Source organism: Rana temporaria, chromosome 1 (genome assembly GCF_905171775.1).
Source record: "Rana temporaria chromosome 1, aRanTem1.1, whole genome shotgun sequence".
Lineage (NCBI taxonomy): Eukaryota > Metazoa > Chordata > Amphibia > Anura > Ranidae > Rana > Rana temporaria.
In genome coordinates this window covers 217,010,793-217,024,883 of record NC_053489.1, presented here as the reverse complement: position 1 = coordinate 217,024,883, position 14,091 = coordinate 217,010,793, and the positions used below count along the sequence as shown (strand labels likewise).

At 43.8% G+C, this 14,091-nt stretch overlaps 1 protein-coding gene across 1 annotated transcript in view; it reads right to left on the bottom strand.

The window, feature by feature from the left end:
- RAB35 (RAB35, member RAS oncogene family) overlaps positions 1-14,091 on the bottom strand; it is a 37,478-nt gene that overhangs the window by 3,689 nt on the left and 19,698 nt on the right. The window contains exons 2-5 of the mRNA XM_040350458.1: positions 13,934-13,984; positions 5,437-5,560; positions 2,971-3,095; positions 2,765-2,889 (exon numbers count right to left, since the gene is read on the bottom strand). Of these exons, the coding sequence (XP_040206392.1) occupies positions 2,765-2,889; positions 2,971-3,095; positions 5,437-5,560; positions 13,934-13,984 (425 nt within the window). The remainder of the gene's footprint in view (positions 1-2,764; positions 2,890-2,970; positions 3,096-5,436; positions 5,561-13,933; positions 13,985-14,091) is intronic.

The following is a 14,091-nucleotide window of genomic DNA, read 5'->3' as shown; positions in this document are numbered from 1 at the left end:
GGGGGGTTCTTCTCGTTATAACATTTTGAAAATCTTTCTCCATAAATTTAGGCCAAAATGTAGTCTGCTACTTTTTTGGGTGAAAATAACCCAAATCGGTGTACGTTATTTAGTCTGTAGGAAAATTGTAAAGTCCCCACACACTGTGGGATATATAGAACAGAAAATTGATCAATCTTGATGTAACACTTATTTCTTGAGGCCGAAAAAAAACCAGGACAGTACAAATACCCCAAAATGACCCCTTTTTGGAAAGCAGAAAGACCAAGGCATTTAGTAAGAGGCATGGCAAGTTTTTTACGGGAATTTTTTTTCACACGGTTACCAGTGCAGTACAGAGTCATTGTACGACTGATGTGGCGGTGATCAGGGACACCAACTGGTGACATTTATAAAAATAAAATTTGTAATAAATGTATTTTACATATACAGTGAGCAGAGCACTTGTGTGTTACCACAGTATTACTGTACAACTCTTGAGAGGTGATTAGGATATATATATATATTTTTTTTTTTTACAAGCCATGACTGCTTATAACTCTTCATTTTACAGTTATAAGCAACCATTTTTTCTGAATGAAAACTACTGTGTTTACTATTGTGAAAAGCTGTAAAAGGCCACAGCTAATCGCATGGTACAGATGGGCTGTGACTGGCCCTGTCTGTACCATGTGATGACTGTGACCAATCACAGAGCTCATCATAATGGTACACAATGAAAGGCATGCAACTAAGCTTTTCATTGTGCACAACTTTAATGTGATCCGTTAGGGTTGGCCTAGTACAGTGATCTGTCATCGGCCGTGTCCTGTGGGCACGGCGGGTGACAGACTGCACCGGAGTGTGGATCGTAGGGTGTGTACTAGAGCTGCACAAATTTTTAACAACATGAAACACTAAAAAAAAATGTAATTCTTAGATCAAACTTGTGTGTAAATGCAGGAAGTTTAACCACTTAGGCCCCTTTCACACATGCGGACAGTATGTCCGTATTGCATCCATATGGACATACATTAATCCCTACGGGATAGCGGGTGTCAGCGGATGTCCGATCTCATCGGTCCCTGCTACGGTCCGATTCTGCAGATGGAGGAAATCCTAATTTTTCCATCCGTCATCGGATCAGGTGAACACGGACAGACAGTCCGTGTTCATCCGATCCCCCCATAGGGGAGAGCGGAGATCTGACAGGGCGGTCCCTCACAGTGTGTGGGGACCACCCTGTCATCTGCCGGATCAACGGAGCGGATAATAGAACGGATCCTCACGGGATCCGTGAGTGTGAAAGGGCCCTTAAAGTTCAAATCTTTTTCTGACACTTGTTTAAGTTAGAATCAATATTTTTTTGCTAGAAAATTACTTGGAACCCCCATACATACATATAAATTTAGCAGAGACCCTAGGGAATAAAATGGCAATTGCTGCAATATTTTAAGTCACACTGTATTTGCACAGCAGTCATTCAAATGCAGTTTTTTGGGGGAAAAATGCACTTCAATGAATAATAATAAAAAAAAAAAAACGAAACAGTAAAGTTAGCCCAATTGTTGGGGTTTTAATGTGAAAGATGATGTTACTCAGCGAGAATCGTGATCTATCTTCTAAGCGCAAAAAAATCCCCAAAAAACGTGATTCTCATTTTAGCCATAATCAATCAGCACGAGGCACGATTCTCGGAGGATGTATTATTATAATAGGCTGGGAGCAGGAAGGGGCTAATGATAGATGCACCTGTATTGTCTATCACAGACCTCCCAAACAAATGGCTAAATGAAGTCTAAAAGCATAAACAAATGAACTAAAGATGGTGCAAAACATAAGTGTATGGCATAATACAGCGAATCCTGCCCACCACAAAAAAATTCTGTAAACACCAAACAACCATTAGTTAAATTAAGTGGCTTCCTAGGTCTAATGGAAAAAAAAAATGTATATAGGAAAATACATTATTGTTATTTTTATATACTTTTTTATTGCCCATTTTATTAGGAATTACCTCAAGAACTGAAGTTGATATGTAATGTCATGTTAGTTCTGTTAAACTATCTGTCGATATCTATATTATTTTATCTCTGGGTATTTCATGTTGGAAAGCACGTTACATCCTTTCCACTAGATGGCAGTGTTCCAAGGTAGATATAAGGCTGTTATCAGCCAAAGTCTCACTAGCTTGACAAAGGAGCGCGCCCAGAGTTCCATCTACCAGTGCGCATGCTCCGAAGCTCCGTTGCAACCCACCAGTGACCTCATCACGCCCGGCGCCGCTTTCCAGCCCTCATCATCGGCCTGATCAAAACACACTATACTTGCCTGTTTCTGTGCATTGGTATTGCACAGAGCGCTCCCTTACTCTCCTTCTTGAGTCTCCCTCCAGCCCTCTCGGCATCTAAATTTTCTCTGAAATTTTCTCTGATGCACTCCCAAGCCAGGCTGTTTCTGGCCATGTCCTCCCACTCCCTCCTCACAGGACTTGACTGACCACAGAAGGAGACTATGGCCTATGGGAAGGAACATGGGCATTTGAAGGTTACTTACCTTAATGCACAGCATGCAATATGGTTAAAAAAAAAAAAAAAAAAAAAAAACACCAACGTTTGCCTTTAGAACGACTATACTCATAAAAAAAAAAAATGTGAAAAATATTGCCCACATTTGCCTATGCTTTGTGGTGCGATTGACTGGCCACCCAGTCAAGAGCAGAGCAAATCTATAAAAATCTATAAAACTCAAATACAAGCATGGTGTAAGCAGAGCCAGTACACACCTCCTCAACATTTAGATTTTCTTTGGCGCTAGTCTCAAACAGTTGTATATCCATCTGTGCAGCAAATTTATGGGCGTCTTCAGTCTCCACCACTTTCCGCTCAGGATCATCGTTTTTATTTCCCACTGTTCGTAGAAAAACAACTTGCGTTAGGAAACAATTGGAACGGACTTGTATTTTGTGAGAACGTCACATAGAACGCTTACCTAATATTCGACAAACATCGTCACAATTCTGATTTATTTCATGTAACCATCTTTTTACATTGACAAAGGACTCTGCACTGGTAACGTCATAAACAACAATAACACCATGTGTTCCTCTGTAATATCTGCAAGAAAAAAATATATACATATATGAGGTGTACCATTAGTATACCTCATCTTACACATATATAGGTACCTAGATGTTACTATGCTATACCTATATGTTACTATAAAAACTTTATGGCCCTTTCTGGGGATTTGTTTATGCAGAAAGCATGATGTACTCGTGACTGGATATGATGTGAACAAAACAGCTGAGGAAATACTGATGGAAACTTAACTTTTGTGAAAAGGCCATAATTATAAAAAAAAAAAAAAAATGAAATAGCCAGTGGCGCAACTAGAACCTTCAGGGCAAAAAACGGGGCCTTTCCCTCTGAGCCTGGTCGCAAGTGTGACCTTTGTGACCCTGGGGGCTCCGCCACTGGTAGCAGTTTTTTCTTTATTTCACAAATTTTACAAATTTTTTTTTTGGGCCCTGTTGGGGCTTTGGTGAGATTTCAGGGGTCTAAACAGACCTCTGATGTTTTACCTTTGTGACAAGTCCTCAATCTCTTCCTCTGCAGTCTCATCTGAAATGAATAAATGGAGAGCTGTACAGAGCTTCTCCCAGTTCACAAACTGAAAAATAGTAAACACAGTTTACCGTTTTAGTTATGAATGGACAGTCAGTGATCGGTACGGATCACCGACTCTCCAGTCAGAAAAGGAAGGGGCCAGAAAATGGCACATTTACCAGCTCCCCTTCCCCACTCCCTATTCTGACAGATCCAGTGCAGCAGCCAGCAGGAGAGGGGACGGGGGAACCTGGCAGTGCTGCGGGGAAGAGGGAGGGCCAGGCGAGAGCTCAGGGGGGCTTGAGCAGAAAAAAAGATGGATAGAAGCGGCTGCATGTAGACGCAGGGATCTCAAACTGGTGGCCCTCCACAAGTCCCATCATGCTTGTAACTGTCAGCCATGGGACTTGTAGTTTCACAACAGCTGGAGGACCACCAGTTTTAGACCTCTGATTAGAGGAGCCGACCGCTCCATTTTCCTCCTGCGCCTGCTGAATGTTCGCTTCTCCTCTTTCCCCACAGGCATTCAGCGGACGCAGGAGGAACCCAGGGAGATTTGTTCCTCTACAAACATGCTGCCACCCTCCCCGCTACTACTATCCAAGCGACTAGGGTTGTCCCGATACCACTTTTTTAGGACTGAGTACAAGTACCGATACTTTTTTTCAAGTACTCGCCGATACGAAAACCGATACTTTTTTTTTAAATGTGTCCCCAAATGCAGCCATGTCCCCCCACATATCCAGCCATGCCCCCCCCCATGTCCAGCCATGTCCCCCCTTACCTGCATGCTGCAGCGCCGCCGCTTGGTTAATACGGACGGGGAACATTACAGCTTTCATTTGAATAGCTGTAGTGATTCGCGCCGCGCTGCGTATAGACACTCCCCCTTGCTCGGGATTGGACAGTTTACCCGAGCAAGGGGGAGTGTCTATACGCGGCGCGAAACACTACAGCTATTCAAATGAAAGCTGTAATGTTCCCCGCCCGTATTAACCAAGTGGCAGCGGGGATGCGGCGGCGGGGGGGTGCCGAGTATCGGATGAGGCATCGGGGGCATTTGCAGGAGTACAAGTACTCCCGCAAATACTCGGAATCGGTCCCGATACCGATACTAGTATCGGTATCTGGACAACCCTACAAGCGACCCCTGTTGGTACACCCCTGGAAATGGCCATTAGGAGGTCTATGATGGTGCTATAGTATACGATCTGCATAAAGCTGGTTAAAAGGGCGCGCCAGTTATTAGGGCAGCATGTTGATAGTACATGCATTATACACTTTAAAGTGGTTGTAAAGGCTGAAGGTAAATAAACCTTCTCGGTGCAGGTCCCCCCTTATACTTACCAGAGCTCCAAATCAGTCCAGCAATGTGCACAAGAATGGAGGCTCTCTCCGCTCTCACCCTCCTCAGACAGAGCAGCTGGGAGCTTGCTTGGGAGTAAAAATGCACAAGTGCCCCCATAGCAAGTGGCTTGCAATGGGGGCATAAGGGAAGAGCCAGGAGCACCGGTGAGGGACATAAGAAGAGGAGGATTGGGGCTTCTTTGTGGCTTTACAATCACTTTAGGGCACATGTATTACTAAAATATTCTCAAATGTAAAAACTGATAATTACACAATTCTCATGCAATTTAAATACCAAGCATGCCTAAATGAAACATTAATGTGGTTTATTAACCATATACAAATAAATTACACGTGACTCTTTGGAGTGGAAGAGACAACAGAATGTATGAACAGAGCTGAAACTAGCATCTTTTTGAAGAATGTCATTTCCCGTACAGAACAGCAGCATCTCACCAACACCACACAATACCCGGACATATTGCTTCCTGTGCATTCTTACGTTGATGTTATTGTCCGAAATCTCTCCTGCCCGGCAGTGTCCCAAATCTGCAGCTTCACTTTCTCCCCATTGATTTCCACTGTTCGGATTTTAAAATCAACTCCAATTGTTGTGATGTAGCTGCCTATAAAGGAAAAAAAGGAAACATTCTTAAGTGCGCAACTTGTACAAATTGATTTTGTATTTTATTGCCATCAGATTACAATGGCCATTCATATCAGATGTGAATTGTTTTTTTTTTTACTTTTCATGGAGACATTTTCTGACAGAAAGAAGGCATTGCATAGGACTCAATAGAAAATGTTAAAACTTAAATGGTTTAAAATATATTTTACAGGCAAATCTCAATTCGCTGTCTGTATACATGCAATTAAAGATTTATTTGAATGGGTAATGAAAAAAAATTTGAGTGATAAAAGACAAACATTTTAAGATTGCGGTTCATAAGAAGCATCCGCTGATGTGAACCATGCCCTGCAATAAGAAGCTCTCTGAAGACATACTATCAAGAGTAGCTGATCTGCATAAGGCTGGAAAGGGATACAAGGCAATCTTAGGCCTCGTACACACGACCGGACATGTCCACTGAAACTGTTCCGCGGACCAGTTTCAGTTTCAGAGGACAGATCCGATCGTGTGTACAGGCTAGCGGACAGATATCCAGCGGACAAAAGTTTCTTAGCATGCCAAGAAACTTGTCCGCTGGAGAGCTGTCCGTCGGACATGTCCGCTGGTTAGTACGTCTAACCAGTGGACCGAAATCCCGCGCATGCGTCGAATTGATTCGACGCATGCGTGAAAGCATTGAACTCGCGCGATAGAGAACGTCGGTTGTCGTCTACGTCACCGCGTTCTCTGTCCGCTGGGATTTCGATTTGATGGTGTGTACAGCCATCAGACTGAAATCTTTGAGCGGACAAGTCCGATCAAAACGGTCCGCGGACCGTTTTCATCGGACATGTCCCCTCGTATGTACGGGGCCTCAAAGTGCTTAGGCATCCATCAGTCAACAAACAAATGGTCTATAAATGGAGGCAGTTTAGTAGTGTGACTATATTTCCTAAAGGTGGGTGCCCAGCCAAGATGACTCTCAAGGCACAACACAGACTCCTCAATGATGTAAAGAAGAACCCATGAGTAAAGAGCTAAAGGCTTGAAGACATCACTGGAATTGGCAAACATTCCTGTTCACGAGTCTACCGTACGTAAGACTTTGAACACGCAGGGTGTCCATGGCAGAACACCACAGAGGAAGCCATGCTCCAAAAGCTCAAGGTTAGCAGAAGTTGGGTAATGCAGCAGGACAGTGACCCTAGACATCGAAGTACAGTGCATTGAAAAAGTATTCATACCCCTTAAAATTTCCGCATTTTGTCATGTTACAACCAAAAACGTAAAAGTATTTTATAGGGATTTTATGTGATAGACCAACACAAAGTGGCACATAAATTATGAAGTGGAAGGAAAATATTAAATGGTTTTCAATTTTTTTTTACAAATAAAATATCTGAAAAGTGTGGTGTGTATTTGTAGCCCCCATTACTATGATATGCCAAACTAAAATCTAGTGGAACCAATTGCCTTCAGAAGTCACCCAATTAGATAATGGAGTCGACCAGTATCTAATTTAACTTTCAGTATAAATACGGATGCCCTGTGAAGCTCTGAGGTTTGTTAGAGAACCTTAGTGAGCAAACAGCATCATAAAGGCCAAGGAACACACCAGACAGGTCAGAGATAAAGTTGTTTAGAAGTTTAAAGCAGGCTTAGATTATAAAAAAAAAAAAAAAATATCCCAAGCTTTTAACACCTCACGGAGCACCGTTCAATCCATCATCCGAATATGGAAAGAGAATGGCACAACTTCAAACCTACCAAGACATGGCCGTCCATCTAAACCAGGGGTGGGGAACCTGCGGCCCGCAAAATCATTCCATCCGACCCCTCCGTGCCGCTGAGTGTGTGTCCGCGGAGCTGTGGGCTGGAGCCCCAAATGGTTTGGTGAAAAGCCTGAGTCTCGGCCATTAAGGCTTTCACTAATAGCCCCGAGTCCCGCCAAGCAGGAAACATTTTTTTTTTCAGCCCTTCCGCCTTGTTGGCTGGTGGAACTGTCTGTCTCCCTCAATGTGGGAGTGGCGGGGAACACCAGCCAACCAGGCAGAAGGGCTGGAAAAAACAGATAACGGCAGCGATTGGCAGGCGGTGGAGTGGGAGGCGCTGTCGTGTGCACGTGTTTACAGTGTGGCGGCGGCACGCCAAGTTTAATTTTCTCCATCTCCAGCTGCAAGGTAAGCAAACACTCTCCTGTACCGCAGGGGAGAGAGACATTGAGCAGCGCTGAGTAGAGAGCTGCTGAAGCTAACATAGGTAAACCAGCAGGTGATTGCCCTCTGTTCAGCGCTGCTCACTGTCTCTCCATCTGCATGATTAATGCAGGAAAGGACAGAGCTGGGGGGTGTCTGTGTAATGTAAAAGGGGTCCAGAGATGCGGTGCAGTGTAATGAAAAAGGGGTCCAGATGTGCGGTGCTGTGTAATGTAAAAGGGGTCCAGATGTGCGGTGCTGTGTAATGTAAAAGGGGTCCAGATGTGCGGTGCTGTGTAATGTAAAAGGGGTCCAGATGTGCAGGGTACTGTATATTGTAAAAGTGGACCAGTGCTGTGTAATGTACAAGGGGTCCAGAGATGCGGTGCTGTGTAATGTAAAAAGGGGTCCAGAGGTGCGGTGCTGTGTAATGTAAAGGGGTCCAGATGTGCCGTGCTGTGTAATGTAAAAGGGGTCCAGCGATGCGGTGCTGTGTAATGTAAAAGGGGTCCACATGTGCGGTGCTGTGTAATGTAAAGGGGTCCAGATGTGCGGTGCTGTGTAATGTAAAGGGGTCCAGATGTGCGGTGCTGTGTAATGTAAAGGGGTCCAGATGTGCGGTGCTGTGTAATGTAAAGGGGTCCAGATGTGCGGTGCTGTGTAATGTAAAAGGGGTCCAGCGATGCGGTGCTGTGTAATGTAAAAGGGGTCCAGCGATGCGGTGCTGTGTAATGTAAAAGGGGTCCAGATGTGTGGTGCTAATTTTTAAGTTGATCATTTTGTATGGCCCCCGAATGATGTTACAAAAATCCAAATGGCCCTTGGCAGAAAAAAGGTTCCCCACCCCTGATCTAAACTGACAGGCTAGGCAAGGAGAGCATTAATCAGAGAAGCAGCCAAGAGGCCCATGGTAACTCTGGAGGAGCTGCAGAGATCCACACAGCTCAGGTTGGAGAATCTGTCCACAGGACAACTATTAGTCATGTACTCCACAAATCTGTCCTTTATGGAAGAGTGGCAAAGAAGAAAGCCATTGTTGAAAGAAAGTCATAAGAAGTCACATTTGCAGTTTGCAAAAAACCCATGTGGGGGACACAGCAAACGTGGAAGAAGGTGCTCTGGTTAGATGAGACCAAAATTTTACTTTTTGGCCTAAAAGCAAAATGCTATGTGTGGAGGAAAACTAAACACTGCACATCACCCTGCACACCATCCCCACCGTGTAACATGGTGGTGGCAGCATGTTGTGGAATACTTTTCTTCCGCAGGAACAGGGAAGCTGGTCAGGGTTGATGGAAAGATGAATGGAGCCAAATACAGGGCAATCTTAGAAGAAAACCTGTTAGAGTCTCCAAAAGGCTTGAGACCGGGGCGGAAATTCATATGAACACAAATGCACGCCACAATTTTCCAATATTTGTAAAACAAAATTGAAAACCATTTATCATTTTCCTTCCACTTCACAATTATGTGCCACTTTGTGTTGGTGCACCATAAAATCACAATAAAATACATTTATGTTTTTGGTTGCAACATGACAAAATGTGGAAAATTTCAAGTGGTATGAATACTTTTTCAAGGCACTGTAAATGAACCGCAGGCTGGCGTCAGAAAATGTGCCCTTTGGATTGGTCCAGTCAGAGCCCAGACCTTAACCGCATAGAAATGGGGTGGAATGACCTTGAGATGTCTTTTCACACCAGACATCTACAAATGTGTCTGAACTAAATCAGTTTTGTAAAGTTTAATGGACAAAAATTCCTCCTAAACATTGTGCAGGTGGCGATTTGGAGCTACCGAAAGCACTTGCTTGAAGCAATTTCCTGCCAATGGAGGTTCAACCAGCTATTAACTCCAAGAGTATGCTTACTTTTACCTCCACAGCTGTGAAAGTTTAATAAGGGTGTTCAATAAAGTCATGAGAAATTAGAATTGTCTGTTATCAGCTGAAGCACATTGGGGGTTATTTACGAAAGGCAAATCCACTTGCGGGTTCAGTCCCTGTAGATCCGAGGGGGGAAGGCAAAGGGAGAAAAAAAACAGCATTTTAGCTTGCACATGATTGGATGATAAAATCAGCAGAACTTCCCCTCATTTCATATCTCCCCCTCAGATCTACAGTGACTGAACTTCCAAGTGCACTTTTAGTGCAAAGTGGAATTGCTTTTCGTAAATAACCTCCATTATTTCTGTCTGAAGTTCCACCCAATTGTTAAAGGAAAGAAGTTGAGGATGAGTGCTGAGGGGAATGGTGTTAAATGTTAAAATGTTTTCAATTAGAAAAACCCCAGACAACAGTTTTCAAATTAGGAAACAACAAGAAAAACTGCGCTTATACAATAAAGAAGGTCATACAAAAATTACTATCAAAGGCAGCAGCTTGCGTGCGATCCACAGAGCAAGGTATACAAAAAATATATAAAGCTGCGCCAGGAGACTCTTTATTAGTAAAAGACATTCAGGAAATTAATTTCTCAAGTTTAGGCAAGTCCATAGGATGCAAATGTAAGCATGTAATTCCAAATTGCAATAAAGTTCATACAGGTGTAGAATCCTGGAAGTGCACACCACCAAAAGTGACAGATATTTCAACACTGAAGTGACACCCTTCACCAAGATGCAAGGCTGCTTACCAGAGGGCAAGCTTGATATGCAGTCGGCTATAGCCCAGCCGCGGCCTTTATGGACTCCCAGAAATGCAGGGGGAGACAGGTTCCCGAGGAATACTCCATGCACAATCTCAGGCTCATCCGGACATACAGATGGAAAGAGGATGCACCATAGCGTAATTCCGTATAAAATTTCAATTTATTTAAAACGTAAGCGTACTTACAAACATAGATAAAAACAAGCAGCATGTAAAACGAAAGTGCCGGCCGGCAACTATTGGAGCCCTTCCTCCTTGGCGTGGTGACGTCACTGCACGTCTTCCCAGACGCGTTTCGTCATAAGTCTGACGTTCTCAATGGGATAGGGCGTACCAGTGAATCACCATGTATTTATGTCCAAGCCTCATTGTGAAATGCAGGACAATAGCGGCGCAAATGCCATTTTAACTCAGGGAAAAGATGCTAGTACTCAGCGACGCACTCGGTGGTGAAGCGATGCTGAGTACTGCCATCTTTTCCCTGAGTTAAGATAGCATTTGCGCCGCTATTGTCCATAAAAGCCGACTGCATATCAAGCTTGCCCTCTGGTAAGCGGCCTTGCATCTTGGTGAAGGGTGTCACTTCAGTGTTGAAATATCTGTCACTTTTGGTGGTGTGCACTTCCAGGATTCTACACCTGTATGAACTTTATTGCAATTTGGAATTACATGCTTACATTTGCATCCTATGGACTTGCCTAAACTTGAGAAATTAATTTCCTGAATGTCTTTTACTAAGAGTCTTCTGGCGCAGTTTTCAAATTAGGTTCCTTTGCCAGGAACCCTGCCAGTGATAACCAGTAGTGCTGGATTCATGGTTTCGAAAGCAAATATGTAATAATTTCTCTATAAAAATTATAAAAATAAATAGTTAAAGTGCAAATGTAGTCAGATTTTAAACACCTCCAGTAATATTAAAATGCACTTTTTAATATATCAACCTGTCTAGGTGAGAGTCTCCAGTAATACCCTGCACATCAGGACTGATAGCGCTAAGGGGCAGCAGGCTGTATTACACAATGCTGGGAATTAAGTTTGCCAGTGTTGGAGAGCACAGCAGCGAATGACCCAATGTGCCTTCACTACCCAAATACAATGGCAAAAGTGGTCAGGACTTTGTATAGTATCCATTCTGGGTTAAAAATCTTGCTCAACACGATTACAATTTTTCTCTTTCAAAGGCAAAAGGAGTTCACAATTACATATTTTAAAGGCAAAGTTCAGCTGTGCCACTTTGCACAACGATTATTCATTTCCCTTTGGACCATTTAGCATCTCCCATGTCCTGCTTTGTTGTTGGGACATGCACTCCCTGCATTAAAGTGGTTTTAAAGGCTGCCATAATTAGTGCCTTTTTTTGTTTTGTTTTTTACTCTGCAGCTAAATACAATTTTCCTAATCGCCAATGTGAGGTCACGCAACTCCCCGCCACTTTCATTTCACAATCTAAGCTCTAAAGTGGGAGGTGCCGAGATTCCCCCCTGACCTCAGCTGGGTGGCCACGTGACATCGGCAATGTGAAATAAGGTATTTAGTTGCAAAAACACAAACACATACACTGTGTGGTATATCTTGTTCTAACAGAGTGGCTGGCAGTAATTGTCATCACTAACTTTAATGCCACACGAAATAGCGGCAGGAGGGGAGGGTTTGTCGATTGGCTCACGTACTAGAAGTGACAGGCAGGGAGGGGGAGAGACTAACACAGCGGGATGACGGAGGCATGTAAACTGACCACGATATCATGGATCAGCACACCTAAAACTACACAGGAACAGGCAGGATCACCTAGGTATTTTACAGCATGGAAAGGGACATATGACGATATTTGGCTGTTTTTAAGAAATCAGCATCGGCCGATTATTGTGAAAATTAGGCCGATTTTCGGCCGCTACACTAAACGCTGCTTTGCCCCACTCCACCTACAGCAGCACGCGAAATCATTACCCGCGCCGCTGATACCCTGTGCCGGCCCCTATAGAGGAGAGAAACAAACAAGTTTCAGTAGCACCGCCCAGCCCCGCCCCCCCAACCTCGGCGGGCTGTAGCAGAGGAAGAAAGCATTGTGATGATCAAACATGTCACAAGCCCGAGCCGCTGCCGCCACTGCTGCCTGTCTGACTAGTAACTCAGAGAGGTGATCATGGCCAGCACTACCTCCTCTTCCTTCCCTGCATGGATGGGGTTCCCACGAGTCTAGATGGCTGCAAGGTACCAAGCATTACTGTATTTTCCTTACATACCAGTAATTTTTTAAAAAGCTTGCAAGGAATTATTGTTTTTAGCTTTACAACATCTTTTTTTGCTGCATCAGAGCATGTCACACAAGTTAATTCTATCTGGTGAAGGTTGTAAGGCTACAGATAGCAAAAGACATTCAAGCTATGCAATTTATTTTATAGTGCATTGTAGCTTCTTATAGCTATCAAAAAAAAAAAGGGCAAGTCAAAAATGTTATGTGTGCTGCTGTGCCCCCTGTAGACTTTAATCTCCTTTAATGGGACACCTGGCTAAGACTGACAAGCAGGCATTGCGTTGCATTGTGAAAATGGATGATGACTCTGGGTGGATATCTGCCTCTTCACAATGTAACTCTCATCCACTTTCACAATGCAACTCAATCATCTTCACCCCTCTCCACAATGCACACATGGCCAGCACCATCCATCCATCCATCCCCCCTCCACGGCCAGCACCATCCATCCATCCCCCCTCCACGGCCAGCACCATCCATCCATCCCCCCTCCACGGCCAGCACCATCCATCCATCCCCCCTCCACAACGCATCCCCCACCCACGGCCAGCTCCATCCATCCCCCTCCACAACACATCTCCCACCCACGCCCAGCACCATCCATCCTCCCTCCACAACGCATCCCAATGCAAAAATCGGCCCAAAATATTGGCCGCAAAAATCGGCATCATATATCGGCCATCGGCCTCCCCAATTTCTAAATATCGGCATCGGCCAGAGAAAAACCCATATCGGTCGACCTCTACATATGACACTGCACAAGCACTATGCCGTTTAACATGCTTAAGGACCAGGATTTTTTTTTCTGGGGTTACCACCCCTTTAAAGGAGTGAAAAAAAAAAAAGTTGTTTTTCCATGTCCTAACAACTAAGGACGTGAGGTATGCAAACTGGAAAATGTCTGCAAGGCTTTCAGGGGTACCCATTGGTCTTACAATAAAAGTGAAACATTGTACAAAGCTGAACAGATTTTAATAGCTACTTGGGTCCTTTGACTGCATGGGCTAATTTCTGGAAAGGGTGAACGTAACCTTTAAGAGAAATGTTAACTCTTTCTACACAGATGAGTGGTCAAACCCAGTTTGCTAATCACTCAGTAAAATAGATCAAAATTTGTCAATTTAGAGCATTTGGTAGAATCCAGTATGGGTTTGTATAGTGCAGCTAACAGGCGGCTTATAATAGTGCACAAAAGCCTGCCACCCCAGCCATAAACGCACACGAATGCCACTATAGGACCAGCATGTTCAAACTAGTGCTGCAATGGTGTGTTCACAAAATAAACATAATTACCTGAAAAAGTGTTATCCGCGAACCTTAGCAGTAAACTACTCTTCCCAACACCTAAACAAAACAAAAACAAAAAAGAAATCAGAAAATACAATTTTTTTTAATTTCAAGTGTTATAAAGCATTAGAAATTAGTGCAAAAGAGGTATACTATCAGTAGTA